The 26,116-nt window shown below is 37.6% G+C and overlaps 2 protein-coding genes across 3 annotated transcripts in view; both read right to left on the reverse strand.

The window, feature by feature from the left end:
- ddx27 (DEAD (Asp-Glu-Ala-Asp) box polypeptide 27) overlaps positions 1 to 5,186 on the reverse strand; it is a 29,204-nt gene extending 24,018 nt beyond the window's left edge. The window contains 3 exon segments of the mRNA XM_079840645.1: positions 657 to 716; positions 808 to 957; positions 4,909 to 5,186. Coding sequence (XP_079696771.1) covers positions 657 to 716; positions 808 to 957; positions 4,909 to 4,995 — 297 coding nt within the window. The 5' untranslated portion in view covers positions 4,996 to 5,186.
- Positions 5,187 to 11,852: 6,666 nt separating this feature from the next.
- On the reverse strand, positions 11,853 to 25,915 carry snrpb (small nuclear ribonucleoprotein polypeptides B and B1). Of its 2 annotated transcripts, XM_079840684.1 has the most exons (8): positions 25,793 to 25,906; positions 24,222 to 24,373; positions 22,406 to 22,531; positions 20,852 to 20,963; positions 20,621 to 20,773; positions 14,674 to 14,806; positions 14,332 to 14,457; positions 11,853 to 12,087 (listed from the first exon to the last, which is right to left on the reverse strand). In XM_079840684.1, the coding sequence occupies exons 4-8, from the start codon at positions 20,879 to 20,881 to the stop codon at positions 12,050 to 12,052; spliced, it is 480 nt and encodes a 159-aa protein (XP_079696810.1). In that variant the 5' UTR covers positions 20,882 to 20,963; positions 22,406 to 22,531; positions 24,222 to 24,373; positions 25,793 to 25,906; the 3' UTR covers positions 11,853 to 12,049. The 2 variants fall into 2 exon arrangements, with proteins under 2 accessions (XP_079696810.1, XP_079696809.1); XM_079840683.1 differs by lacking the exon at positions 22,406 to 22,531 and having other exon boundaries at positions 25,793 to 25,915.
- Between the last annotated feature and the right edge of the window lie 201 nt (positions 25,916 to 26,116).

Here is a 26,116-nt window from a genome sequence, read left to right on the forward strand (position 1 = left end):
GGAGGGGCGGATGTGCGCGTTTCATTCAGAAGACAAAATAAGAGTGTTCTTGCAAAACTGAACATGGCAAAATAATCGGGTTTTTTTCGATTGTACTATTTTGATGATCATTGGGAGCCGAAATCAAAATTCAATTAATTGCACAGCCCTAGTCAACATATCCATCTTGATGAGTATTCTAGCAGACATAGTCTGTATATGCCTTAAGTAAACTCAGTCGAGAAAGACGACGCATATCCATGCATTAGGTCTTAAAGGGGCAGTAGCATTAGGTCTTAAAGGGGCAGTAGCATTAGGTCTTAAAGGGGCAGTAGCATTAGGTCTTAAAGGGGCAGTAGCCTTTCCTGCTGTCTGAAGCTACTCTTCTGTAGTTACATCGTGTACTAAGACCAACAAAAAATGAAAAGTTGCGATTTTACTGTCTATGGTTTAAGGTCAAAGAACAAAAGACAAGGACATCACTCAGTGCTCGTATACAGCGTACCTTTAAGCTGAATAATGACACTATGGTCTTCTGTAGAGCTGCTTTACAGCAGAACTCGTCTCATATTTGAGGAAGTTTGCATCACTGATTCTGTTATTTGCCTGTTTATTACTCTGCAGTTGCTTTGATATAATCTGTATTGTATAAAGCACTGCTTATATAAAGGTCTTACCTCAATTTTGCGCTTTTTCCTCACTTTTTCGATCTTTTCGTCCAGAGTGGTGGCCGCTCTCTGGAAAAAGTGAAAGAAGAGATGAAGATCCACCATGAGCAGCAAGCATCAGTCTGCCAGCGGTGTGTGTGTGTGTGTGTGTCTCACTCACCCTCTTCTTCAGCTGAGCCATCACGTCGTCCATCGCCCAGTCTCCGCTGTACAGTCCGTCCCGCTCTCCAAACTCAAAGTCAGCGCTGAAGTCTCCGACGCTGCGGCCCTTCAGAGCGCGCTTCTCTTTACTCAACACGATGGGCTGATCCTGACCAACACACACACACACACACACACACATCATCTCAGGTGAGTCCATGCTATACTGATGCCATCACATGGGAACGCTACAATATACCATGATGAGGAAATTCATGTGCAATGGCATTTACATGAGGCACTAGAGCTGCACGAATAATCGTTGAAAGATGGTGATCTCGATTCAAACAGTCACGTGATCTCATTCCTCAATGACAGTGATTTGGCTGTCTATTAAACCTCTGACCAACACTGATGTCTACAATAGCGATCAAAACAGAGAAAATCACCTTTTGAACGTGACGATTCAAATAACGATTGTATTGATTACATTGTTACACCAGTAGGTGGAGACAAGAGACTGCTAAAATGTATTATCATTGAATCATTCATTCAAGAGATTTGTTAAAGGGGTCATAGAATGGTACATGCACTTTTACAAGTTGATTATACGGAAATGTGTGTTGGCAGTGCCTGTACACAACCATCCTATATTGATAAAAATACATCCAGTGTTTTGTTTTAATCTCCTTATATATTTTCCCCTGTCTCAAATCGAGCCGTCCGACCGTGTGACGTTACACGGTGTACGCCCCTCCTAAGATTGTTGATTGACAGCAGCGTTTCAACACAGACCCGCCCTGAGCGAGCTGTCATCAGTCCGCCATTGTTGATACTCTGGAGCAGAATGGCGTCTAAGCGATTGTGGTGTTGTGTTGTTGGGTGTAATAACGAACACAGCAGTCATTTTGATGTTCCTAAATCCGAACTGCTGAAGACCCAGTGGCTGCAGTGCTGAGTTTTGTTTTAGAAGGGAATATTCCCCCGATCAACATCAATGTTTGCGCAATCATTTCTCAGCAGACGGCTTTATAAACGAGCGTCAGTATAAAGCAGGTTTTGATAATAAGCTGCTCTTGAAAAAAGGATCGTGTTCCTGCTGCACCTCAGGAAGATCGAAGATGTGAGTGTAACGTTTTATTAACCTTTATATTAATCTTTGCAAATCGCTTGCACGCTTCACGATGAATGAGGCTAAAGTTTACAGGGTAAGTTACATTACGGCATGCTTTCTGTTTATGACGTTCTCAATATAATTCATAATCCCACGTTTATAATGAACAACGCGTTATGTTTGTTATTACAAACTGTGTACTCGGGTGATAAAGTTAACGTGGTAACACTACACTAAGCTTACTTTTGTACATGGTTTATAACGGTGTCTGTTACTGATTAAGAAGTAATGTAAAAAAAAAAAATCTTATAACATAACATCAGTAAACACATAGCAACTACGCTACTCTGCCAGTACAAAGATAGATCAAAGTGACATGACGTTAACCAACCATTCAGAAACGTCCTGTTCGAACTTCGATGGGTTCGTCATCTGTTCCTGGTCCGACTCCGGTTCAAAATGATAAGGTTGCTCAGATGTGTCTTCAGAGACTCCCGTTGCCATTATTTCTCGAAAATATACCCTCAAATGTTGTCAAGGCAACACTCCACGTGTGTTGTGGTGTTTTGTCGGGTCGAACCAAACGCCCCACAGAGCAGAGGGGGCGGGGTCAGCAAAGCTCATTATCATTTAAAGTCACATACACTGAAATGACTTGCTAAAAACTGAGCTGGTTTTGACCAGGTAAATTGAGTGTTTTCTTACAATACTAATGAGAATTTTTAATTAAAGTATATTACAAACTTTTCATTTAGACACTAAAGAATCATATTAACTTGCACAAAAATGTCATTCTATGACCCCTTTAAAAAACGTTGATTCATCCAGTAATGAAACAAGTCTTTACGAGTGAGTCATTGAATCATTCACCCAAGAGATTTGTTCAAAAACACTGATTCATTCAGTAATGAAACAAGTGAAGTCTTTATGAGTGAGTCATTGAATCATTCATTCAAGAGATTTGTTAAAAAACACTGATTCATTCAGTAATGAAACAAGTATTTATGAGTGAGTCATTGAATCATTCATTCAAGAGATTTGTTAAAAAACACTGATTCATTCAGTAATGAAACAAGTATTTATGAGTGAGTCATTGAATCATTCATTCTAGAGATTTGTTAAAAAACACTGATTCATCCAGTAATGAAACAAGTATTTATGAGTGAGTCATTGAATCATTCATTCAAGAGATTTGTTCAAAAACACTGATTCATTCAGTAAAGAAACAAGTGAAGTCTTCATGAGTGAGTCACTGAATCATTCACTCAAATCTATTTTTAATTAAAATAATTAATTCAAATTAAATATTATTTTAAATAGACTCTCAGAATATCTAGAAAATTAAGTGTGATTTTGTTTTGCTGTCTGTTCAGAATTGTGATCTCCATTTTAAATAAATAGCAACTAAAAAAAATAAATAATAAAAAACAACAACAGCGAGATCCTCAATTTATCTACAATCATAGAGCCAAGGTACTTGGCCAAAAATATAATGGAACATTTATAAAAAACATACTATAGTAATACCACTGTACATGTCCAAAATACCACAGTAGTACCACACACTGTTATTTTAGTATCATTGAGATACTATTACTGTTTGTATTATTATTTTGATTTGAATGTTTTCATTTTTATATTTTCTGTTTTCAAAAAACAAAAACCAAGTGAAACTTTTTCAAATACATCTTGAGTATTCAATTTTATTTCAGCTTTAGTTTGAGTTAATGTATGAGAAACGCTTCCTTGACAAGCTAAACTAAAATAAGTTTGTTTTTTAGATTTTATTTCAGCTAACATTTACTCTATTTTAAGACCATGAATGAAAATGTTAGCTCATTACCCAGGTGGACTCCAAACTCTACAATGTGTTTATCATGGCATGTCAAAAACTCTTGATTACACCATAGACATAAAAACATGGTATTACCACTGTATGTTCCCCAAATCACAGTACTGCATCTTCAAACAACATACTATTACCATAATGCACATCCCAAAACATGGTATTACCACAGTATGAGTCTCAAAACATGGTAAATCCCTACACAAAGTAGTATTACCATACCATGACAGCACAAATCACAAAAACCATGTATGAGGTTCACTTCAAAACATGGTAAATCTCTATATAAACGTTGTATTGCCATGTGATGCACATCAAAGTAAAATGGGGGAAAAAAAACATTTTAACGACAGATCACAAAAAATGTTTTTACCACAGTATGAATGTCTAAACATGGTAAATACCCAGTTAAAGTAATTTTACCATGTGATGCACATCACAAAACACGGTATTACCACAGCTCAAAACATGGCATTACCACAGTAGTACCACAAAGCATTGTATTACCATGGTCAATCCCCCAAACAACATAGTATTACTCTGATCCATGCCACAAAACATGGTATTACCACAGTATGAGGGTAAAAAAAACATGGTAAATCCCCCCAAAAACATAGTACTACTATGTTCCATGCCACAAAATATGGTATTACCATAATGTACATCCCAAAACATGGTATTACCACAGTATGAGGGTAAAAAAACATGGTAAATCCCCCCAAAAAACATAGTATTACTATGTTCCATGCCACAAAATATGGTATTACCATAATGTACATCCCAAAACATGGTATTACCACAGTATGAGGGTAAAAAAACATGGTAAATCCCCCCAAAAAACATAGTATTACTATGTTCCATGCCACAAAATATGGTATTACCATAATGTACATCCCAAAACATGGTATTACCACAGTATGAGGGTAAAAAAAACATGGTAAATCCCCTGACAAAGTAGTATTACCACATGATGCACATCACAAAACATGGCATTACCCTGATCCATGCCACAAAACATGGTATTACCACAGTATGTTCCCCAAAACACAGTACTACATCTTTAAATAACATAGTTATTACCATGATGCACATCCCAAAACATGTTACCATGGTACAGGCCCTGAATAACATGGAGTAAGTGAAGAGTAAAGTGAACTTACGGCTTCATCCTCAGACGCGGAGTCCGGCTCCTCTGGCACTTCATCATCATCATCAATAGTTCTGATCAGATCCATATCGGAAAACATCTTCGCTAAACAAAACTCAGACTGACGACTAAACAGACGATTAATAACTATTATTAGCGACTACAGTGGATATCTTATACAGTCATCTACATATAATATACCTGGTCATATAGTCTCACAAATCATAAACATTTAATCGCGTGTGTTTGACACACTAACAGCGCTGCACGTTCATAAACACACACGTGTGTCGAAGCGGCGCGGCGAAATGGCGTCATTCTCACGCGGCTCTTCTTCAGCGGCGGCCGCGGACACATGAAGCGACACTGACACCTACAGGCGCGGAGGACGAGACTAGTGGTCAAGAACTGCGTCCCAATTCGCCTACTTATACTACGTCCTAAAAGTATGTACTCTTTTTGTGAAGAAAAAGTACATACTTTTGAGTGTGTAGCAGAAGAGTATGCCAGCTTTGGGACATACTACTTCGTCATCTTTAACGGACTCTATACGTGCGTCCCGTCACCGTTTAAAATGTCAATCATCGTCACAGTTCAAATCCCCCACTTTAAATTTAATTTCCTACCGTATTGGAGAGAAATGTAGTCGCTCGTTGATCTGCCTTTCGTGGGTCTTTAGACTCCTCTCATGTGTTTGCAAAGTTAATGGCCAAACGTATCATTACAAAAGTTCTCAATGCTGCTGCAGGTGAAATATAATGTGGATAATATTGAATAAATATCTTTTCGTCCGGTTAAATACTGATAATTGCTCACTCAAACCACTTTATCTAATCCTCTCCACTTAACCGTCAGACTCGCGTAACCGTCATGTTTGTAGTTTTTTAAACACTTTTTATCCGCGTTTGTAGTTCTAATCGAATCCTCGTCCATCTCGCAATGGGTTGTGGGCAATATCAGCCGTTAGAGTGCGCATCGGTCTGCACTTCGGATTCTGACCGGAAATAGTAAACCATCCGGGAATCTTTGGAATACTTTTTTCAACATACTAAGATTTGGGACATACTAATTCTTTTTTCGAATACTATTTAGTACGGATAGTATGCGAATTGGGACGCAGCAATAGACATAATAAGACGCCCTATAGAGTGCCGAAGTAATGACGTCACTTTGTAGGCCAACCCGGAAGTTAGCGGCGCATGGGTTCCCTCGATCAAAAAGCCATTCATTTTCCCCATAGACTTTTGGAAAATCGCAAAAAATAAGATCTGTGTTCAACAAAGAGTAATGACCCTTACACGTTTTGTCTACCAAGATAATCTTTACAAGTTAATCCAAAATGTATACATTTTGAAGCCCAAATAAAGCCGTCAGATATAAAATGCTAACGGTAGGCTATAAACGGACTACAGCACACCATGGTCGCGGATCAACGTCATCATCAAGCTTCCTCAAACTTTATTTAAAAGCACGCTCGCTCATTATGATCTGCGCTGTGTATGAACACTTATCCACTTTTTCATGAGAAATATTGCCCATTCGTTTTTTCCAAAAATGTTAGAAACTAATTTTGTTTATGCGTGCCTCTCTGAGATTTATCTTTTGTTAATGTTTTTTCAGACAATATGATTATCACTGTGATAACATTAAATTACATGAAACTCAACCCAGACTCTTTTTGTTAAATGCAAGTTTATGTATGATCAATAATACAAAACGTATAATAAGCTACACATGAAATAAAGCAAACAATTCAGTCAAACATTCAAAGTCAGTGCTAGTCGGCTAACTTACAACGGTAACGTAGTTATAGCCTAAAAAATAAACAAGTAATGAAACTTCACTTTGCACTCAGCCTAAACGATTTGCCAGGGAACAAATTATAGATCCATGAGAGCAAATATGGGCCGTTAAATCTCCACAAGACTAATTATAGCTGGAGACGCCACAGAGACATCAGAGCCAGCGGCAGACGGCAGAAGGACTAGCCGAGGAAAGTCAACTCTCGCCGGCTAAACAAGCGCTGACCGCCGCTGACTCACTGGAGCTAACAACTCCGATAACACCAGATAAAATGTTTAAATAGGCACTCTTCTTATAAATAAACCACAGATTTGAGCTTTAAACAACTACATTATCGACTGAAAAAGTCTTAAAACTAAGTTGTCACACATTAACAGTAGATTTTAACACAAAAAGACATGTAAACACAGCCCATGTCAGCCATTTCTCAACGAGACAAACATGTGAAGAGAGTAAACTCCAAATGTTCAAGCATCCAACTTTGCGCGAATAGCGCGATTTATTCACGCCACATAAGTTCTTCATTCTTAGGCTGAAACGCGGGCTAGTGAGAGATTGCCTGTTTGTCACGATGACGTCTAAAGTCCCCGCCAAAGGATGTAGTCCCTTTTAGCAACTTGTTAGCAACCATCGTTTTTAAGACACAATAAAGTCTTAAAAAATCACAAGCAGGTTATAACTAGTGTGTTTTATGTCATAGATTAAAACGTGAAAATATATAGAGGCTTTGTTAACCACAGACCTTATTTCAGGCGATTTAGCAAAACCCCATTCAAAAAACCCATAGACTTTAGGGCGAGGGAACCCATAGGGCTAAAATGCTAACTCACTTCCGCGTTTTGGCCTACAAAGTGACGTCATTACTTCGGCACTCTATTGGCCGTTTGTAATGTATTTATTATGTCTATGGTCAAGACGACACTTCCGCAGACAAAGCGTTGAGAAATTCAACATTTACAATTAAATTAGGGTTGTTTACCTAAAATAAACAATCTCTGAACACAAAACAGGATTTAAAAATACGGTTTACGTGCAGAAAAAAACATTGGTTGCAAGTGCTAATCATAATTATACACAGCACACACACACACACACACATACTGTAAACACACACTTTTATTTTGGATGTGATTAATCGATTTGACAGCACTAAATGCAACCTGACAGAGCACATGCATATTATTAAACAAATACTTTAAATCATGTCGTGGAAATAGCAGGCTCAGTTTCAGTGAATTCAATCAATACAGTAATGTATCATAAAATAACAGAGCATATTTATATATATATATGAATTCCTACTTTTAACAGTTCTTGAATATTAAAAAACACTATAAAAAGGGAGGTCTCTAAATATTGAGAATGAGGAGATGTCGTCACGACACAGCGCCCCGCCCCCCTTCCGCCATTTTGGGGGTCTGCCCGCCAGGTAATGAATTCGGACAGAGACTGGAGAAGAGATATTCTGATGATTACTATGTACATAGTTTTCCAAACTCAACTGAACATTAAGTTTTAATCCACCCAAGCCGATCTGAGAAAGCAGCGGCTGGTAAACGTACGCCATTATTTCACCACAGGGTGTCAGTCATGGTCTAAACTAGTGAGCGCGATGCTGAAGTGTGAGACACTTGATCAATACGAACCTTTATTTATTTGTATTAAACATGTTGATCACTATTCTGTCATTTTTCATTGTCGGTCATTTTACTGTATGCTATAAACATGTTTATGCCCAAAACGCTTAATTAATATTCAAGGTAGGCCTAGTTGACTGTCATTTTCCTCTACTGTGCATCACTGTTTAAGATTAATTCAATAGTTAACATGGTTAACATTACATCCATTTAAAGCACGTACCGAGCATTAATTCTACTCAAGAAGGCTGGAATAAAAGCACCAGCGCACACAAACGATCATTTAAATTTTTAGTCAAATTAATTTAAAAATATAAACTCAACAGGTACAAAATATGATCAGTAAGAGAAAAACACTGCTAAGGATGACGAGCACTGGACTGCTGCAGGATAGTGGGGAGATATATTTATTATTCAGAATGCACAGGAAATATATTTATAGAAACATTTCAGTGCAAGGTGGTAAAGAGTTCTGCCGTGGCAGCTCGTATGGGTCAACGTTTTTGATATCAGCTTCTCTAAATACCTCAGCTTGGCGCTGGTAGTAAGTTTCTCCCTGTACGAGACCTCTTCTTCTCCATTTCAAGTTTTCTCGTAATTTCTCCGCTTAAACGCCGCGATGATAATTCCTCGAGCCGTCTTTCCTGCTCTGATCTCTGTTTCGCTCTTACAATGTTACCCCTGGCAACCGATAGCGTCGGATCCCGGAATGGTGTACGGGCCAGACTCCGCCCACGACCATGACGTATCTCCTCATTCTCAATTAACTAGCCTATATGCATCACTGCATATTCTATAAGCAACCATATGCATAAATTAAACCTTAAAGCCACGATATGTAATTTTTCGCTTATATAAATTAAAATAAAAAGTAATTTATTTTAAATTACACACATTTGAGTGTTGAAAGTTGTAATAATGCTACTCTGATACACTGCAGTGAGCTAGCAATTTTAGGCATGATAAAACATGGAACTCACAGTAAATCTAGAAAACCAGATTTAAACAATTAGATTGTGTTGAGCTATTGAACAATTCGCTTTCTGGCCATGAATGATCCAAACAGTTGCTCACCATCTAATAAAACACCATACATTAACCCTCTGGGGCTCTTTGGAAATGTTTCATGTTTTGAAATGTTTACAATCAAAGCTTCATCGGAATATGAAACTTGGTGACTTTGTTGGCATTAGGTATGTAAACACACAAGAAAAATTGGGGTCATGATTCGAGCATGCTAATTGGTCTTAAAAACCAAAAATTACCGTTCATTATCTTCAGTCACAAATGACCGACCATAGGAAATGAATGGGATATCGGCAAAAAATCACTTAATATTTGTGTACAATCTAAAAATCGGCCATAATGCTGAAAAAAAGTACACAGCAGTGAAGGGGTGACACTAAAACATCAAGAGTGTGATTTTGACACTCCTATGAACTACTGAACCTATGAACAACTTTTTGAGTTGTTAAAAATCACAGCTTCATCAGAATGATTTGAAACTTGGTGACTTTTATTGTAATAGGACTGAGCACACTATTGAGGGCATGATTCAAGCATGATAAGTGGTCGTAAAAAAAAAAAAAAAAAAAAAAAAATACTCCCACTTGTGCTCTTCAGTCAAAAATTACCACCATAGGAAATAAATGGTAAATCGGCAAAAACATAATTCACATAATTGTGTACACAATCTACAAATCGGCCACAATGCTGAAAAAGTGTCATCAAGAGTGTGACATTGTACACTCACAGTATACATTAATCAATGCATAAACTAACACTTTAAATCACTATTTATAACAGAAAATATCTAAAACTGTATAGTAAATAGCCTTTGAGACTTTAATATATATTCAAATCCATCTAAAAAAAAAGTAAAAAAAAAAATGAAATGTGTTCATAAGAGACACATGGCTGCATGAACTCTTAATGCCAAAAGAGGGCGCTAATCTTCCTTCAAAAGAAATTTATTTGGAAGGCCTATACTTTATTTTAACCTGTAATACAGTTAAAAAAAAAAAAACGAAAAAAGTATTTTCAATGGCAAAAATAGACCATAATTATAGCATAAATATTAATAAGTACCATTAAATCTCAAAATACAAAAGAAAATAGAAAACATTTTGAAGAAAAATAAATTACATTGGTTTCACTAAAGGTGGAGGAAGTTTCATTTTCACTTATGACCGGGAAGAAAACCGGAAGTCATTGACAGGCAACACATGCAGGGCTTGACATTAAACATGTTCACGAGCTTGTAAATCTGTCATCCACTTGTCCGAGTAAAAAATGTGCTTGTCCGGAATTTTTTTGTTTTGTTGTGTGTGTTGTAAATAAAATTTATTCTGAAGCAATATTCTCACCAGTGTTCAATCAGCTTTGACATATGCATATTTGTGATATTTTTAGGGCATTTTTCCCCTGATCTTTTTAAATATAGGCTATGATTTAGATTTCCTTTTATATTCTTAAATTGGATCAATAAATTAAATTAGAAGACGACACTGGCTGTTACCAGTCAAATTAAATAATTTACACAGAAAAATTACAACTGCATTAAATAATGTTGAGATTGTTTTAAATATTTTTTGAATATACAAATAAGAAATGTTGGAAAGATGAAACTAAACCACCAGTAGGTGGCAGCAGGTGACCGTCTGAATGAACGAGTCATTGAGTCGATTCAGTGAAATGGCTGATTCATTCAAGACTGAGGCGGTCGTTTACGAATAGTTCATTGAATCTTTGATTCTATTGATTCATTCAAAACGCTGAATCATTCACTAACACACGCTGTTGCTGTGACACTCGTTTTGCTGTGATCTTTTGGAACAATTTTCGCTGCTGAAATAGAACAAAAACACTCAATATTGCATCAAAATGTAAGTGACTTAATGTTAATAATTGTTTATGGAACTGTTATATAATATCAGTGTCATTTTCAGTCGTGATGTTATTCAGGAAAACAGCACTCTTAGTAATGTGACATTGCAACTGTATCATGTTATAAATAAACTCCACATTTCTACATTTTTACAGCAGTGTGTGACTGAGTTTCTGTGTGAGCGGTGCGCATTTGTTTCGATTTTTACATTCACTGTCAATCGCCACTTACAGTAATGACTGCAGAATCATTCTTGCATTTTGGTGATTCCATAGTTATTTTTTGTTAATGACGTTTTATCAGGCTACTTGTCCATCGGGCAAGTAAAATTCTCTTTCACTTGCCCCTTCAAAAAAATCCACTTGTCCCGGACAAGCGTTAATGTCGAGCCCTGACATGGATACGGTTAAAATTGCTTATTTCTCTTGGAAACATTCGGGATAATGCAAGTACACAAATCAACTAAATATATAAACCCTTGTTCTAGTGGTTTTTGGATATTTTAATCCAAAAATATTACATTGTGCCTTTAAGAAAACAGGCCATTTATGAGTTTGCGTTATGCATTTCTCTATACTCTATATTTTTTTAGTCCAATTTCATAGCATCAAGTAGTAAAAACCAGCTCAGCACAGTTTATGGAAGGTTTAATTGGAATAATTGAGAAAAACACAAGTCATATTAAAACAACTGTCAATTTAGACACTTTATTAAAAAAAAAAAAAAGTAACAAAATACAAAAAAAAATCAAACTATACAAGAACTTGCAGCCAAACTTTCCTATAGAAGGAAAAGACGGATCGAGCACTTTAGCCCAGTGCAGAGGTTTAGGGTCTGGGAGGACGCATGCCAGGAGGAGGAGGACCTGAGGGAACACAGAAGAACCATTAAAGACAGAAATTTACCTTTCATGTAGTGTGTAACATAGATCTAAGTGAACAAAAACATCCTGTAAAGTTTGAAATATGACAGTGCACCGTATATATATAGTTATTTTCTTTCAAAAGTAAGAGTCGACTCGGAGTCATTTTTAAGAATCGTTAGAAGACCGAAGCTTTTTCTCTGACTAGATGACGTCAACTTGTCAAGTTATTTGAATACGATACGCCCACTTATTGCGCTCCAAGACGCCAGTGAAAACTAGAAAACATCATGGCCACGAGACGGCAGCGAAAACTAGAACACATCATGGCCACGAGACGGCAGCGAAAACTAGAAAACGTCATGGCCACGAGACGCCAGTGAAAACTAGAAAACGTCATGGCCACGAGACGCCAGTGAAAACTAGAAAACATCATGGCCACGAGACACTGTGTTCTGAAGTGCGACTCAAAAGCAAACTTTTTTCATCTGCCCAAGGATGAGCATTTGAAGACTAAGTGGCTTGAAGACAAACCATACATCGTCACGATTGTGTGTTTATTAGTCGTCAAATGTCTCTATTTGCATGTTTCGCGATCTCAGGAAGCTTTTATTATGGACTTCTATTATGGCACATGGTTCTTCTTCGTCTGTCTGTACATGGACTACATGTGCACAGAGCGCCCTCCGGCTGCCAGGATGAACTGAAAACAACACATAAGAGACTCAATCGCTCATGATTAGGCTACATCTGCGCATTTTGAGGAAGTATTGAATAAAAAAAAACTCCTGTTTAGAAATTTGACACAGACATATGAGAATCTATCAATATGTCTCCTCATCTGCACACCTTTGAACTAAAAGCCCTGAGGGATGTTGATTTGTCGCGAGTCTTCGTGAGGAGAATAGAGGAGTTTTTTTATGAATGAGATCAGCTGAGGCTCATATTACAATCAAACGGTTCCGACGCGGTTCTCATATTCATAACTCCTGACACATATTACTGTCACTATAAGAGTTTGATGGGCGTTCCGTTTCCAAAAATATCTGCACAGACTAAACCAATCACAACTGACTGGGTCATCGGACCAATCAGCGCAGATCAGCGTCATGTAAAGGCGGGGTTTTGAAAAGTGAATCACTAAAGGAATCATTTGAGAATCGCTGTCAAAACAGGTAAAAATAAATGCATATTACAGGGTTCCCACTCTTTTTCAGCAACCATTTTCCAGTACTTTTCCAGGACATTTTCAATTTTACTACGGCGGGAATAAAAGACAAGGATCATGCCAAATATTGCTTTCGAAGTCTTTAAAAGCCGTACAGTTTATTTCCATCACTTAACAATCCAGCATTTTTCAATATGAGCTCTTCATCATACATTATGACTATGGAAGCTTGTTTACACCACAGAATAGAAAGAAAAGGTGATTGTGACTTTTTTATCTCGCTATTCTGACTCTCACAATTGCGAGTTTACATATTTGTGATATAAACGCAAAAATTGTCGCAATTCTTTTTCCCTCAGAATTGGACTTTATAACTTGCAATTGCAGTTTAGATCTCACAATTCTGAGAAAAGAAGTCAGAATTGCAAGATAAAAACTCACAACTGCGCAAAAAAGTCAATTGTGAAGAAAAGGTCAGAATTGCGAGTTTATATCACGCAATTCTGACTATATCTTGCAATTCTGACAACACACAACTGTGACTTTATAAAAAAATTATGTGATTAGTTAGCAGCTTACGAGTTAACATTCACTGCATACATTTGAGCAGTTATAGCATTAGCTAACGGCTGCAAGTGGCAACACAAGACTAAACATCATTATTCAAATACTACTCACACGCATTAAACTCAGCATTCCTGAACATGTGCTTTCTACAACTAGCGCTAATTGTTTGGGCCAGCGATAAACTCCTTATACTCGGCTAAAGAAATAACTTTTTTTAAATAATTTCCCCAGACAACAACAAGATTTTCCAGGACATTTTACATTTTCTCTAATTTTCCATGTGTTTTCCAGGACTGGAAAATTTGTCATCAATTTTCCAGGTTTTCCAGGACGAGTGGGAACCCTGATATTATAAGAAAACTAAGTCTTTTTTGTCATTGCATGCATGCAAAACTGTTGTTGGGGACTTCTAAAACAATATTTAGAACATTTTAAATGCCATAATAGGTGCTCTTTAAAAATCACAGTGTTCATTTCAATCACATGCAGAAAAATAACTAAATGGGCGTTACCTCTCATTCCAGGGGGTGGCGGCCTCATGCCAGGGGGGGGCATTCCCATCGGAGCGCCACGGCCAGGTGGCATCCCCATTGGCGGACCCATGGGCGGCCGCATGCCAGGAGGAGGTCCCATCATACCTGCGGACACACCAGCACAATGGTGAACGCTAACCATCACACAACAGGAGGAGTGTGTGTGTTACACAGCCATGTGATCCGAGCTCAGTGTAATCCTGCTTCCACACGAGCGGACTCGTCATCGCCCTCAGAAAACATAGATGTCATCACAGCCGGCGAATCAGCACAGCCATCAAAAAGACACGCCGTAACTGAGCATTACAGAGCCACTCTTACCTGGAGGTGGTGCTCCTCTGCCCATGGGTGGAGGCGGCCCCGCCCGGCCTGGAGGATACTGTGTGGGGGCTCCGGCTATACTGGCCCCCGCAGCAGCTGCTGCAACCGTGCCTCGGCCCTGAGGGGTCATGACCTGAGATGGAGACATGATGGGTTACAAAGAGAAGGACAGCAGGCGTTCAGAGCAAATGGCACAAAATGGAGCAAAACCAAGGCCTGTTCACACGCATTTATCGCCGACGTTTAAAGGGTTAGTTCACCCAAAAATGAAAATTCTGTCATTAATTACTCACCCTCATGTCGTTCGAGACCCGTAAGACCTCCGTTCATATTCGGAACACAAATGAAGATATTTTTGTTGAAAGCTGATGCTGAGAAAGGCTTCAGAAAGGCCTCCATTGGCATTCTGTACACTTATACTCCCAAGACCGATAAAAGGCACTTAAAATGTCGTTACAAAGTCCATCTCACCACAGTGACTCTACAATAATCTTACGATGCGACGACAATAGTTTTTGTGCGCAAAAAAAAAATCAAAATAACACCTTTATCCAACTTGTTCTTGTCTTCCGTGTGTGCCTCCACGACGCATGCGCGAGAATATGACGCAGATCCGGCGTTCGGACACATGACCCAGAAGCGATTTGTTTACAATCAGAGGAAGACGCGCGTGTCTAAGCTGTTGAATTCTACATTGATCGTGCTTTAGGTCTCGGCGTAGTTCTCAAAATGGGGTTAGAGTGTGCATTTCATGGATTCCCGAACAATGGAGGCCTATCTGAAGCCTCTCAGCATCAGCTTTACACTAAAATATCTTCATTTGTGTTCCGAATATGAACGGAGGTCTTACGGGTGTCGAACGACATAAGGGTGAGGAATTAATGACAGAATTTTCATTTTTGGGTGAACTAACCCTTTAACACCTCGTGACTAAACAAAGGGCGCCAATGTGAGTGTGCACACCGATGTGCAAAAAGCCAGGTGTAAAAGTGTCATTTTAAAAAAAAAAAACGCCTCAGGTTGTTTTTATATTTTGACATGGCGCGTTAAAAACTGGCCGACCAATGAGATCGGCGCTTTAGTTCATGTGCCTGGAGCTGTTAAGGGCTTTTCCTGGATCCACACACACACAGTAAAGTACTCTACCTACGTGATCTGTGAGCGCAATACTGACAATACATTTAAAATAAATGCAAAGAAACCGTTTGTAATTTTTGCTTCTTATTTTGACATCTGATATTATGTATGATCTCTACCTTGATGTTTTTCTTTTGATCCTCATTTTTTACAATATTTACTGATAATGGTTTTGGTATAATCATATCAATATTAAAAAGTAGCATTAAAAAAAAATTAACCTCTTAACAAGCGCCCCATTTTTTAGGAATTCTTTGAAAACGATATACCCAAATGAAAATGTCTGCAGCTCTTAAACCCTATGGTCTATATTCATAAACCTGGTCTTATTTTAACCTCTTAACAAGCGCCCCATTTTTTAGGAATTCTTTGAAAACGATATACCCAAATGAAAATGTCTGCAGCTCTTAAACCCTATGGTCTATATTCATAAACCTGGTCTTATTTTAAACTAGACACTTGAAATATTGCTACCCAAGAGTCATAATAACTCAAAGTAATATGGGAACAGAGTAATATACATGTAAATATACATGTAAGTGACTCACGTTTTTTGTTTTTTGTTTTCACTTAGGGAAAAAAATATTATAATTTAATGTTAAGAGCCTGAAAATAACTTAAATATAAAACTGAATGTCTAATCATGTCATGATTCAAATATGAGGATGATTCTCTCAGTAATGTAGCTTCTGTGAGCTTTTATGTCAAGAAAAGTCTAGGCGTCATTTCAAAAAGGCCATTTATTTCAGAACATTTGCTATTGTAAAGAGTAGTTTTTCATTCAAATAAATCTGCAATAAACTGCAATATACTACTAATTATAATGGATAAACAGTTACTGAAAAACTAAAGCAACTATTTACAGAGATTACAAAGTGTAAAAAACTCATTTAGCTCATGGGAAGCGTCAGTGAGAGACTGCGCGCTCCACTGCAGTTGCGCCATGGAGAACGCGCAGCCAGCGCAAAAACAGTATTCACCAAAGCCTACTTACGCAAACTGCGCAAGATAATGCCTTTTGATTGGTTACTAAGTCCATCAATCAAACCTTTGTTGGAAAGGCATTGGCTGGGCACCGAGTGCCTTTATCCAACGAAAACCATGGGCGCAATGATTGACAGCTCACCAAGCCTGTAAGGCACTTCCTCTATATGATGCATCCCAGAAGAGTCTCTGATTGAAGGAGAGAGACGAGGGAGGGTTTAAAATACGTGGGAGAAGCCATTCTAGCAGGGGGAGTTTGCCAGACACGGAATAGAATCGATATTTCATTGAAAATGGACATGATTGATCACGCTAACTCAAAACTCTCTTGCAAACAACGGAGGATTTTTAGTTTTTTCCCTATTTTTTCGTTGTTTTGGATTAAAAAGTGGGATGCATTTTGAAGAATGGACTCTTACACAGAGATGTATGCGGGTGTTTATTGGATTCGTCCGATCTGATCTGAACGACAGGAGATGAAAGATGAGTAACGCAGATATTATGCTAATGTTTACATGGACGGTCCTTTAGCGTTTTCATTTAACCCTTTCCTCTCTGGTGTATTTATTGCAAAAACAAGTTCAGAACATGAATCTTGAGTGTTTTAGCTTTCAAATGATGCATAGTTTGTGATAGTTGATTGAATATTTTGTATAAAACAAAAGTAAATAAAAGTACACACCCCCCCACTTCCGTCAACCCCCCCGCCCACGAACCGATGCGGGTTAAGAAGTTAACAAATAGCCTAATTTTCTACCATATACAATTTGGTAAATTTATCAGCTAGTGAACAACTTTGTTCTGGTCTCACCTAACTCCAGTCTACACTAAATTATATTTCAATACACACTGTCAACATAAATAAGCTGAATGACTTTGGATGATTAAACTAATAATTCTTACTATCCACTCTTGCTAAATTGGGTAAGCACACTTGTGTTCTCGTTTCAGATGGGTTCGGAGTAAATGAATAAACTGATTCGTTCGTTCAGTGTTGGACAAATCAGTTGTTCTAACCAGTCGCTAAAATGATTTGATTCAAAGGAGTCGTTGGTTCGCGAATCAGACATTAGCAGACGCATTGTGTGCGAATCCCGTCTGTTAGAACATCACGAAAGATTTGTCAATACAGAATACACTTCATAACAGAATATAATGTTTTTCCGCTTATTGAAACTATAGTTTATGTCAGCTGGTCAGAGAAGAGTCAATGTTTTTTGAGCGCAGTTCACACCCAGCGGTAATTCAAGGAAAAAAAATGTCCGAATGCGGCACGTGCAACATGGATTCGGTCTTCCGACCTTTTGATTTTGATTAATATGTGAAATATGAGCCAATTTGTGAAACATAAGACATCGACAGACAGAGAGGAGCTCACTGCTCGTTCTCTGTCACTCAGTCAACACGGCCGTATCACAAGTGCAAAAGTCATCTATTCTACATTCATAAATCACAATAACTCATCAAATAAGGCTTTGGAGGGCCAAAAATTTGTCTTGGCGGCCGCCAAAAAATTTTCAATGCAGGAAAAACCCTGCTGTTGAAGTTTCAGTTAGGGCGTTTTCACACCTGAAAGTCCGCACCAAGGTCCGAACCGAAGTTCATGTTTTGATACATTTTGTTAGTTTTGGTTTCACATTGCAATTATGCGAGCGCACTAAAGAACTGTACATGACACACTTGTGTCCACTCGTCATCATCTTTGTGGGCGGCATCTGGACATTGATTGGTTTGTAAACGGACGTGCGTCTGACGTCAGCGTCTTTGACAAGAATGAATGAACGGACGCATATCGTTGCCACTATTGAACAGTGCGCATTGCTTGACTAGTTTCTTTTCGTTACGTTTAAAAGTGGACATTTCAAGCTTTATATACACATTTCTCATGTTTGTGAGGCAGTAGCTGCTGAGTTTCAGTTTGAGACGAGCTCCAGTTCATGTGCAAAGCATGTGATCGCTCCCGCGATTATCGTCTGCTATAGATTATTTGCTTCTTATTTTTTAAATCCAGGCAATTATCTGATGAAACGTTGATTAAAATTAAGATACAATTTATACAAAACGAAATTCACATTAAAGAAAGGCTTTCTAAGCAAAATCATACAATTCTTTCAAAATCATTTCAGACCTTCTGTCTTCTGACATATTGTGAATCTTTTCATAATCAATGTAGCCTAGATGAAATTTAAAAATATTATAATATTTAAACAGGAACTTCCTGTAAAAGGTCTGAAAGTATAAAGCATACAGAAAATTCTTTCACACTAGAAACGAACCAAACCGTTGTTCAGTTTGATCCGGAATCAAAAACAAAATTTCATCTGTTTTGGTCCGGGGGAGGTTTCACATCTGTGATTTTGATTCGGACCAAAACTGAAAAGTCCAAAAAATCCAGACCAAACAAGGTAGGGGTAGGTGTGAAAGCACCCTAACACACCACTTGGTGTTGCTCAAGCACAAAACAGTCTTGCCGAGCACACATTGATACGACGAAGAGGAAGTAAAATTTACATTTACATCTTTTTTTACAACCAAATTTTACATGTATCTTACATTTTAGGAATGTAACAGTGTCTGTCATTTTCATGACAGGTTTATTTAACATGCATGAAATAAGACTTCACTAACAGGTTAAGTAGAATATAACTAATAGGCTAATATAGAGCATATATTTAGTGAAAGAGTTGATTTCTCTAGTGAATAGAATTCTGTGGACACTGAATGACTTCTGAGGTAAATGTGATGCTACATGACATTGTTTAGTTTAAAGCTGTTATATTGAGGTCTTTCCGCCGTTGAAACACTGATTGAGCGATTACACCACATATGATACACGACAGTAAGTTGTAATGTATTCTCAACATACCTTCTGATGTTCATTCATGTTTATTCTTTAGGAAGAGATGATCGATCGCGTTCACGAGCGCAAATTCACATAAATGACCCAATTGAACAAGAAAACGGCGATTGACGCCGAAAAGCGACAAGTTTGCAGGTGTGACTTGGTCACAGACAAGTGTTAAAGGTCCCGTTCTTCGTGTTTTTTTGAAGCTTTGATTGTGTTTACAGTGTGCAATATAACATGTGTTCATGTTTCGCGTGTAAAAAAACACAGTATTTTTCACACTATTTACTTATCTGTATACCGCTGTTTCCACTGTCCTAAAAACGGCTGGTGATTTCCTTGTTCTATAAAGTCCCTCCTTCAGAAACACGTAGCGAGTTCTGATTGTGCAAGCGGTTCCTGTGCTGTGATTCGACCACAGTTTAGCGCACGTGAAAGCGGTTCCTGTGTTGTAATTTGACAGCAGCTTAGCGCACGTTGGAAAGGTCACGCCTCTTAACGGAGAGATGTATGCGTTCAATAATCTCTACAGCGTTCCTGGGAAAGCCAAACAAAGGTGATTTGACTCCTGGATGAAAATAACAGCGTCTTGATGACATGGCGATAAACACACTCAACGCAACAGTTCCTTTTCTCCACGCGACCGTCCGCTTCTCCACATGGGACAGCAACAAGACCGCGCCCCCTTTTTCGCGTTTCTTTGTGGGCGGAGGTTAGTCTGTTCTACTGCTCTACTGACGTAATTAAAGAAGGAAGTACCAGGATGTAGTCCAAGCCAGCCGTTCGCTGTAGGCTTTGAAAGGGAACTTCTGTTAAATAAAATATCTCGCTTGGCATTGAACTTTGAGCTTTATAATTTTACAGGTATTATTTATGCTCTAACAGCAACATTACACACCAACTAAAGTTTGAACAATGGAATCGCAAAGAAGGGGACCTTTAAGTTCGAGCCCATTTAAGTTATTGTTATCCGTGTCGTACCTGTTGCGACGGGCCACCGACTCCCCTCACGGGTCCGGCGAGTCCAGCGGGAGCCTGTGCCATCGGTGCTCCGGCGGGAACACCTCGACCTGCAGCTCTGCCCACTCCTGGACCTCCAGCCACTCCGGCCAGGGGCACGCGGGCGATGCCAGTCTGTACGGGACAACCAAAGCACGTCAGTCTCTTCACTCACAACAAAAGCCATCAAAACGACTCCGAATGCAGACTCACGTCTTTAGGAGGAGGTCCTTCTACAGTCATGGACACCAGATTCTCCCCTCGGAGCAACACCAGACCCAACACACGCTTCTCCTCGCGCTCCGGCTGCTTCGAGTTCTTGGGTCTGTGAAGAACATGGATTGATAAACAACGTTTAAAACAGATTAATTTAAAACAGGGGGGCCAAACTTGTCTAAAAGGGGGCCATATTCGATGTTGTGGACACACCCAGGGGCCGGTTCTTTTTCTAATAAATATATGCGTGTGGGTGTGGTGTGTGTGTATATATATGTGTATGTATATATATATGTGTATGTATGTATGCATGTATGTGTGTATGTATGTATGTGTTAGAGCCCGACCGATAAAGGATTTTTAAGGCCGATACCGATACAAATATTTGGTCACTTAAAAATCCGATATTCCGATATATCAGCCGATATATATAAAAAATAAAAAAATAAAATAACAGAAACGCGTAAAAAAACACAAACAGATTTCCCTTATACACCAGTTATTTGTAGTTATTCATGATCCCTCAGCCTCTCTAAAATAATATGATAATGCAGTTTAAAAATAAACTTGTTTGTTTTATTGTTACAACAGAACAGAGGAACATAAAATATATTAAAGTTCTGATAAATAAAATGTATAAAAATACAAACTTAAGATATGAAACTTAAAGTCGTTTGGACGAAAACACAATAGGCTAACAAAAACAAAAAATCAAAGTTACCAGTATTAATAGATGTGGTAAGCTTTATAAATATAACTTTTAGCAAGACTGGAAAAAAAAATATTCAGTTAAGTTCTAGAAGTTCTGATAAATAACAACAACAGCAAAACATAAACTATATACAGTATAAATATGAGCCACCTTATAATTACAATGTCAACTTGCTTATCCCTTTACATGCACTTTTAATTCTATCCATCAAGCTACAACAAACCATTTTCAGTCATCATTTGCTGCCTGCCTTCTAAAATCTACTAACGTTACTGATGATGACTCGTGTAATCCATTATTTGACTCGTTAATGCGGCGTCTGAACGAAGTCACGCACTTTCGTTCACTCTTCACGAGCCTAACTTACGATTTACAATGCAGAGACTGGACCTACAAATATACTAGTTATAAATACAGTAATCATTACTTTATTTAGGCAGAATAAGTTTGTTGTGTTTTTCAAGGCGCATTAATGTTAGCGGTCTCCCACTGATAGCCATGGCATTAGCTAGCTTTGTGGTTAGCGTCTATGATAAGTTATAATTTAGAAATATGTATACTTTTTCAAAATAACGGGCAGGGGAGAGATGATACGTCTCATGATGTCAAACTGTCAGACTATTAAAGAAATACATTTTATTCAGTCACATTGTCCGAGGTAAAATAAGTCAGTCAACTGTAACCTAGCGTAATTACCAGCTCTCTTGGCTTACATGTAACAGCAAAACTGGACTTGGCAGTTACAAATTGTGTCATGTTATTTGAGTTAAGAGAACTGATGGGGATGTTCTTTTAACTGTTATTCAATTCAAGCAATGTATGTCTCGTTGCCAACTTACATGCACTTCAAGGATGATCTGTGTTGTGAATGCAGCGCTCAGAGCGCTGAAGCTCAGCATGACTCTGCTGGATCAGCTGGTGGTGTTGCCAGCCGGCACGTTGTAGAGCGCCCTCTGGTGGACAAACTATGAAACGCCAACACTCAGTGTTTGAGAGGTGTTTCGTCCGGTTTTTTTATTTTAAAAAAAATATTCATTTATCGGCCATCATAAATGCCGATACCGATAGTTTGGAAAAAGCCTAATATCGGCCGATAATATCGGCCCGCCGATATATCGGTCGGGCTCTAGTATGTGTGTGTGTATGTATGTGTGTATGCGTGTATGTATGTATGTATGTATGTATGTATGTATGTATGTATGTGTGTATGTGTGTATGTGTGTATGCATGTATGTATGCATGCATGTATGCATGTATGTATGCATGCATATATATATATATATATATATATATATATATATATATATATATATATATATATATATATATGTTTTGTTTCTTGGAAACATGACAGATCTGACAAAAGCTTGAGCTGACAGTATAAAGTAGCTTGTGATAGGACACAGATGTAAATTTATAGATATTTAACAATATCTGTAAAACTTTCACCCAAAAAGTTAATCTGTGAAATTTTAATATTAGTGTGTTAGAACTATTTTTATTTAAATTAACGAGTACTCTATTTAGATCACCACAGGTAAAACCACACGGCCAAAAACCAAAACCAGATATTTTCCAGTCCAAATATCGAAGAATTCTTAAATTAAGATGCTTTTACTAAGGAAAATGTAAAAAATCTTGATTTCTGAGTAAAAATTTCAAAATTTATTGAGTTTTTGCTTAAAACAAGCAAAATTATCTGCCAATGGGATAAGAAAAATAATCTTGTTTCTGTTTGCGACTGAAAGAAACAAGACTGCAAACAGAAACAATATTTGTATTACCCCATTGGCAGATACATTTGCTTGTTTTAATCTTCTATTTAATTTTATTTTCCAGAAAACAAGAACAAATATCTTATGTCATTTAACAGTAAATACATCTTTACATTTTTTTTTAGATATATTTAGACTAGAAACAAGACAAAAAAAACTAAATAAGAATTTTTGCAGTGCACACATTGGCACCTCACTGCATGGTAAAAAGTAAAATATTATTTCTATATCTAGAATCTTGATTTCTGGGTAAAAAATTCAAAATTATTAGAGTTTTTGCTTAAAACAAGCAATGGGGTAATAAAAATGATATTGTTAATAAAAATATTGCTTCTGTTTGCAACAGAAAGAAGAAAAAGATTGCAAACAGAAGCAATATTTTTATTAACAATATCATTTTTATTACCCCATTGGCAGATACATTTGCTTGTTCTAATCTTCAATTTAATTTTCTTTTCCAGAAAATATCTTCTCATTTAACAGTAAATACATCTATTTAAATTGTTTTAGATATATTTAGACAAGAAACAAGAACTAAAAAAACTTTAGAACTTTGAACTAAAAAAAATATTTCTATATCTAGAATGGCTTTATGGTCTATAAACATATAAATACAAATGCACAACTACAAGTTTATGACAAATAGTCTGTAATTTGGCCTTTATTACTCATTTAATACATGTCTACATTACAAATTAAATCAAATGAGATATTAACCTACATTTCTGACAAATTACCCCGGTTACAGTTAATAAATGTTGGTGAATGGTGTTTGAAAAGTATTTGAACTGGATCGGCTCAGTGTTTCTCCTGATTTGCACGGTTTGGGTTAGTTCACCCAAAAATGAAAAACCCATAATTTAGTTTGACAAGGACTCACTTGATCTTCCTGAACTCGTCACAGTCGCACAGGATCAGGTTCATGTGTTTGTCGAAGGCTTTGAAAGTGCCGATGAATATCCGCCCGTCCTGCAGGATACAGCGCATCCGGAAGTCGATGTGCTGCAACATCTTACTGCTCTTTCCAACCGTCTGAAAGACAATCACGAGAAAAGAGTTAAACTTACAGCACTTCATAGGAACATCATCCAGCTGATACGGCACATTGACATTATGGACAGAAACTGTTCGCAAAATCAGAACTTGTGAAGCTTTAGTCAATTGTAAAAGAAACCATTATCAATACTTTGTACAGTCCATTGTGTTTTGGAGGCTGATTTTAAGAGGAATACAACTCTAGACTAAAGCATTGAAATTTAATTCTCATTATATTTAAAGACCATCATTGGGGTCGCACTAATCGGGTTTAGCAAAATAAAAGTCTTCTTCCAGTTGGCTGGAGCAGAGGACATGAAGTAAACACACTTATACAGCTAAAAGTGCTGCAAAATACAATATACTAAATGGAATCAAAACGTATATAATAAGCACTGAAAAAAGTATATTGGCTACGCGTTGAGCAAAATAAAAGTCTTCACTGGAACAGAGGACATAACGCGAACAATACACTATACAGCTAAACAAGTACTGCAAAATACAATTTAGTAGATTCAATCTAAATTTAAATAATACCGCGAATGTCTAAAGCACTGAAATCCGTTTATAAATACAAAAACTGCATTATTGGCGACGGTTTGAGGAAAATAAAAGTCCTTGAATGGAGCAAAGGACATAACGCGAACAATACACTTACAGCTAAACAAGTGCTGCAAAACAATAAACTAGATTAAATCCACACTTATATAATACCTCGAATGCCTAAAGCACTGAAATCCGTTTATAAAAACAACAAGCAAAAAAACAGCATTATTGGGGGCGGTTTGAGCAAAATAAAAGTCCTTCCCTGGGGCAGAGGACATAACGCAAACAATACACTTACAGCTAACAAGTACCGCAAAACACAATTTAGTAGATTAAATCGAAATGTATATAATATGGCGATTATCTAAAGCACTGAAATCCGTTAATAAAACAAAAACTGCATTATTGGCGACGGTTTGAGCAAAATAAAAGTCATTCACTGGAGCAGAGGACATAACGCAAACGCACTCATAGCTTTTAAAATGCGCTGCAAAATATTTATTCACTAATTTGCATTAAAATTTATATAATAATGCATGATTAAATGATTTAATTCAAAGGCTTTAAACGAGGGTTTGACTGCAAGCGCAAACAAACGCCGCTCATTCATTCTCTTAAGTGGATTTTAAACAATGAGTTTTGCATTTTGTTATACAGGCATTCCAGGAACAAATTACTATAAATATGCTCAATCTCAAGTTTCGTGTTTTCGGCTGCGTTTTTCTTTTAACACCGCAAGATGTTTTGCTCTACGTATCAACAACGTAATGAAAACGCAGACGTTTTTAACTCATAATCCCTAACTAACCAACACAAATATTAATACAGTTCATGAATCAAACACTAATAAGCTAAACAATGAAGTCTTACCATGTTTGCTGTTCGGATGGCTCCGATTAATATCGGATTCTGCCAAACAAGTTTTAAAAATTGACCCGCGAAGCGCCGCTGAGTCTTTAATGGAGGCAAAGCGGAAGAGAGTGCGACGCGAGAAGAGTCCGACCGGAAAGACGAAACAGAAAAGAGTCCGACAGGAAACACGGAACACGATTTAACGGTCCGGTCCTGTCACGCTAACCGGAAGAATTTTATTTTACTTTTATTTTGCTCAACCCGATTTATCCTGTTTTTATGTTTATAAATAATTTAATTCAATTTCAATGCTAGAAGTCTTATAACTTAGTCTAGAACTGT

Source organism: Gobio gobio (assembly GCF_949357685.1).
Source record: "Gobio gobio genome assembly, chromosome: 17".
NCBI classification, from domain to species: Eukaryota; Metazoa; Chordata; class Actinopteri; order Cypriniformes; family Gobionidae; genus Gobio; species Gobio gobio.

What these genes read in the sequence shown, in the direction of transcription:
- snrpb (XM_079840683.1), bottom strand. An exon ending in AAGGACCTCCTCCTAAAGAC is followed by an intron (nt 20,774 to 20,851) that starts GTGAGTCTGCAT and finishes TGTCCCGTACAG; the next exon opens with ACTGGCATCGCCCGCGTGCC. An exon ending in GCCACCCCCTGGAATGAGAG is followed by an intron (nt 12,088 to 14,331) that starts GTAACGCCCATT and finishes GTGTTCCCTCAG; the next exon opens with GTCCTCCTCCTCCTGGCATG.